Genomic DNA, 5,174 nt, shown 5'->3' on the forward strand with positions numbered 1-5,174 from the left:
TTCCACTTGATGAAGTCTACGAATTCATCATGTTTAGAGATCGGTTAAAAACCCAAAACGAATATTACGTAATGGAAATCTAGGCGATAGAAAACACTGATATGCCCTCACGGTCATCCGCTGTAATAAATGATTTTATATTATGGCATGTACAAAACTGCACATGGAAATCACCAAGTTGTCGACTACAGAGTTAGTATAACAGTGGTTTTTTTTTTTACTCGATTCTACAATCGTCAATTTTTTTTTTCAGACATCGTAGTTAGATCGTAGTGAGTTCGTAGTGAGATCGTGGCCTTGTGTGACTGTGGTATTTAACAGCCATTTATAGGTTAACCTCTGATTTTAGATAATTAATATCACGCCTTCAAAGTTGAATATGTCAGATTTATTGTATTGTTGTTTTATGCCTCATGATTTTCAATATGTGCGTCTGTTCGTTCTTTCGTCCGTCCGTCTGTTCGTTCGTCCGTCCGTTCGTTCGCCCTTTCGTCCGAACGTCCGTCCTTGCTTCCGGTCGTCAGTCTGTCCACATGTTCCCTATGATATGATATTTCTCATCTTGACAGTTTATACCACAGTTTTACGGTCCACTGAACACTGAAAGAAAACGATAGTGCGAGTGGGACATCCGTGTACTATGGACACATTCTTGTCTTTCATTTGTCCCTTCTAATCTTAAACTGAAAAGTTTTGTGATCCCGCTGCTTTCTAATGGCATCTATAATGGATCCTAATGCAACATTGTGTAACTTTCATTTTGATTGGATAGTGTCACCAATTTTCAGGAAATTAATTCTCAATTGATGCTATGAAAACGTACGCACAGGCGCAGACGACAAATAACATGTTTTTAATGTATGTTTTAATGTTGTTTTCTGTCAGTGTCATTAGAATGGAGATAACAATATTGTATTGTTAGCTCCGACGGCATCACCAACGTCTCCAGAAAACTTAATTTGCAACCATCAAATCACCAATTGATCGCGTTTAAATGCAATACTGTTACATGTATCTCCTAATTGTTGCAAAGAAAGTATATGCACGTGGCTATTGTTATTGATTTGTGGACTGTAAACATTGGCCTCATTCAATAAACCGACCATTTTATCCTTGAAGAAATTGATCTTAGAGAACCTCTTTTTAACGAACACAGAGTTTTTAAGTACATGTGTTACTCGTATTCTTTGACTCGTGCATCGGTATTCATATATAGTTTTCTGTTTGCTTGCTTTTCTTATTTATGTTGTATGTATGTGTGTATTGGAGCGAGGTTTGGTATAGGGTTTATTGGTTTTGTTTTTTGGAGAGGGTATATCAATTTTTGTCGAGTCTGCGAGTTTTGTCGCAGAAAGCTCAACATAGGGATAGTGATCCGGCGGCGACGGCGGTAGCTAACTGCTTAAAAGCCTTATATTTTAGAAGGTGGAAGACCTGGATGCTTCATACTTTGTATGTAGATGCCTCATGCTACGAAGTTTCCGTCATTCTCATGTCCAATGTCCTTGACCTCATTTTCATGGTTAAGTGACTACTTGAAAAAAAATGTAATGCTAAATTATCTCTTATTATAAGTAATAGGATAACTATATTTGTTATGTGCGTACCTTGCACTATCCTCATGCCCGTAAGACAGTTTTCACCTGACCTCGACCTCATTTCATGGATCAGTGACCACAAGGTTAAGTTTTAGTGGTCAAGGCCATATTTCAGATACTATAAGCAATAGGTCTCCTATAGCTGGTGTATGGAATGATTGTAAGGTGTACATGTCCAACTGACAGGTGTCATCTGACTTTGATCTCATTTTCATGGTTCAGTGGTTATGGGTAAGTTTTTGTGTTTTAGGTATTTTGTCTGATACTATATGCAAAAGATCAACTATATTTGGTGTATGGAAATATTGTCTGATCTATGTCAGTCGTGCATGTTTTATTTGACCTTGACCCCATTTTCACAGTTCACAGCTCAGTGTTTACTTTTAGTGTTTTGGTCTGTTTTTCTTAAACTATAAGCAATAGGTCAACTATGTTTGTTGTATGGAAGAATTTTTAGCTGTACATGCCTGCCTGGCATGGTTCATCTGACCTTGACCTCATTTTCATAGTTCTTTGGTCAATGTTTTGTTTTCTGGGTTAATGTTAAGTTTATGTGACAGTTGTATAAATAAAGCTTTATATTTAGGACTATCAACATAATATCAATGATTAGTAAAGAAGGCTAGACAATTCAGCTTGTTCACTCTTGTGTGTATTGGAGCTGTGTGTAGTATAGCAGTTGTGTGTGTATCAGAGGTGGATATAACAGCCCCTTGTATTGAAACAGTGTATAGTTTAGTAATTTTATTTTTATTTGAGCGGGATATAGTATATTTGTTTTGTGTGTATTGTATTGTAACGGTGTATAGTATAGCGGTTTTGTGTATTGTAACGGTTTATAGTATATCGGTCTTGTGTATCGAAGCCGGGTATAGTATAACGATTTTGTGGGTATTTGAGCGGGGTATAGTATATTTGCTTTGTGTGTATTGTATTGTAATGATGTATAGTATAACGATTTTGTGTATCGGAGCCGGGTAAAGTATAACGGTTTTGTGGGTATTTGAGCGGGGTATACTATATTTGCTTTGTGTGTATTGTATTGTAATGGTGTATAGTATAAAGATATTGTATATCGGACTCTGGTATAGTATAACGGTTTTCTGTGTATTTAAGCGGGGTAAACTATATTTGCTTTGTGTGTTTTGTATTGTAACGGTGTATAGTATAACGGTTTTGTGTATCGGAGCCGGGCATAGTATAACGGTTGTGTGTGTATTTGAGCGGGGTGTAGAATAGCGGTTTATGCGAATTGCGGGAGAATGTCAAATTTTGGAAATTTATTTGTAATGGCATTAATCATGGCGAGGCTGTATTAAACAAAAAATACAGTATCATTCAAATTTTATATATAGAGATTCAATAAATAATTAATTTTGTACAAGCACCACACAACATAAACAATGTTTGAACTGTGATTAAGTTCAAAAGTAACAACAAATAAACAACAGTCAGTCTTTGCAGACGACACATGATTTATATTGAAAATAGTCCAGAAAATGAAAAGTTTACAACGAGTTGTTTTCCTAGCTCTATGATCACTTTGTTCTGTATTTTGAATTCCTCATCTATAGAGCATTATAAATAAATAATAATTCATCATATTTACATACAATCATACATATAGCACTAATTATTCATCCGCGATAGTACTACTTTTCTCAACTAAAGTTTGTGTTTGGGACAATGAAAAACGGATTATGTCTCTGAGCAAATCTTCTTTGCATTGATAATACGGTTGAATAACTTTTCTGTAATCTTTGGCTTTGATTTTCAAGTCTTTCCTTCAGACTGGTCAATGTTTTCAACAACATCTGTTTTTTGTAACCAGGTAGATGGCGTCGCAATCGCTGGGTTTCTTTAAAACGAATTATATCGTCTTCTTGTGCTTCGCGGATTTTTTCCTCAACGATCATTTTCTCAGCTCTTAGTTGACTCACTTTGTCTTGTAGACTGTTTCTGATGTCTGGAATCGTTCTAGCGGAATCACATTCTGCACATGCGCTTTCAACAAGAGTCATATTTGATTCTTCTTCAATGTCACTATCGGAATGTTCAGCATTATCGGAATCAGATGTTGAAGGGAATCGTGAGTCGCGGCTGAGACTTGAATAACCAGCATCGATTGATTCTTCCATTCGGTCAGGTCGTTCTACAAACTTTGTCGAGTAAACCGGAAGTTGGTTTTCTATGGACCCTTCACTGCTGTATGAACCAGTAGAGCTGGTATTGTCTGAGATTTCCATGCTACTGTTAGATGTATCGGATGATACCTCACTATAGTCCTCCAATAAATCATTGACAGAAAGTCTTTTAGCAAGTTTTACCGCCATTTCGTCGTCCAGGATATTGTCAATATTTTCTTCGTATTTGAAATCAATAGCGTAATCTATGTTTGAAAATCGTTCATTCAGTTCTTCAATTGTAGGAGAATTGAGTTCTATATCCACATCACCTTCAGAGATAATAGACCATCGATTAATGTTCAGATCAGTTAAACTTAGCTGTCTTTTTACACGCTTTTGTATCCTTAGATTGTCGGGTGCTGTCAGGGTAGATTCTGTAGAATTATAAGATTTTCCCGCCTCTTCAGCTAGGATACAAACATTCAAATAATCCTGAGCGTTGGCACCTTCCGGTACAAGATCAATCAAGTCTTCTTCGTGCACAGATTTACGCGGAGGGATCCAAGGATTTGTTTTGATGCGTGTGCGCTCCTTACGGACTGAATTCAAAACTTTGTCTATATCGTCGAGTTCGTATAGCACACCATTGTCGGTTTCTTCCTCGTCGTCTGAAATGGCTGTTCGCCGGTTTGTGATAACGTATTTGTTACGTGGAGTAACAGATGTTTTGTATCTACGAAGAGAGCAGCGAAGAGATATGTCCTGGGCGACGTCGAAATATTTGCAGCTGTCGGCGGCTATTACGAGGTTGTCATTGTCGTCGACAGGTGAAGGTTGTTGATCAATTGAAGCTTCCTTTGTCTTTTTCTTTTTACTTTTAGTCTTCTGGAACGACTTGAAACTTATTTGACGAAACTTCATCCTGATAAGCGAAAAGCTGCCTCACGTTTAGAAGAATCTATCAATTCGAAATCCTGAAATTATAAAATTATATTTGTCATGAATATATATAGTAAAAATTGAATGCATACAGAAAAGTATTTTTTACACAGGCGAGACATAACATCCTGCAAATGTGTCACATTTAGACAATATGGATGTCATTTATCTACTGCTGTCAAAAACAAATCACTTAAACATCATTGTAAGTGTTGCCGTCAACACAAACGGTTAGATATGTGTCGCTGTGAATGGAAATATATGATTTGTCCCATGTAGGTGTCGCTGTGATTTGTCCCTAATTTGCTTTCTATCACTTTCGCTATCATTTGCTTTCTATCACTTTCGCAATCATATTGTGCATACCCCCCCCCCCCCTTTTTCACGTCTTGTAGCGAACAACCTAATCAACGAAACTGCATCGGTTAACCAACAACGATCAATCAAAGTGATGCACAAGAAAAGTTGGGTTATTGTAAGCCATAGGGTTAAACTACAAACCAATATACTT

General features: G+C 36.9%; 1 protein-coding gene across 1 annotated transcript; it reads right to left on the reverse strand.

Moving 5' to 3' along the window:
* Positions 1-2,930: 2,930 nt before the first annotated feature.
* LOC134700475 (uncharacterized) lies at positions 2,931-4,733 on the reverse strand. The gene has a single exon (XM_063561868.1). It carries the CDS (start codon positions 4,643-4,645, stop codon positions 3,260-3,262), a length of 1,386 nt encoding a protein of 461 aa, XP_063417938.1. The 5' UTR covers positions 4,646-4,733; the 3' UTR covers positions 2,931-3,259.
* Positions 4,734-5,174: the final 441 nt, after the last annotated feature.

This window comes from Mytilus trossulus, unplaced genomic scaffold (genome assembly GCF_036588685.1).
Source record: "Mytilus trossulus isolate FHL-02 unplaced genomic scaffold, PNRI_Mtr1.1.1.hap1 h1tg000158l__unscaffolded, whole genome shotgun sequence".
In the NCBI taxonomy this organism is placed as follows: Eukaryota; Metazoa; Mollusca; class Bivalvia; order Mytilida; family Mytilidae; genus Mytilus; species Mytilus trossulus.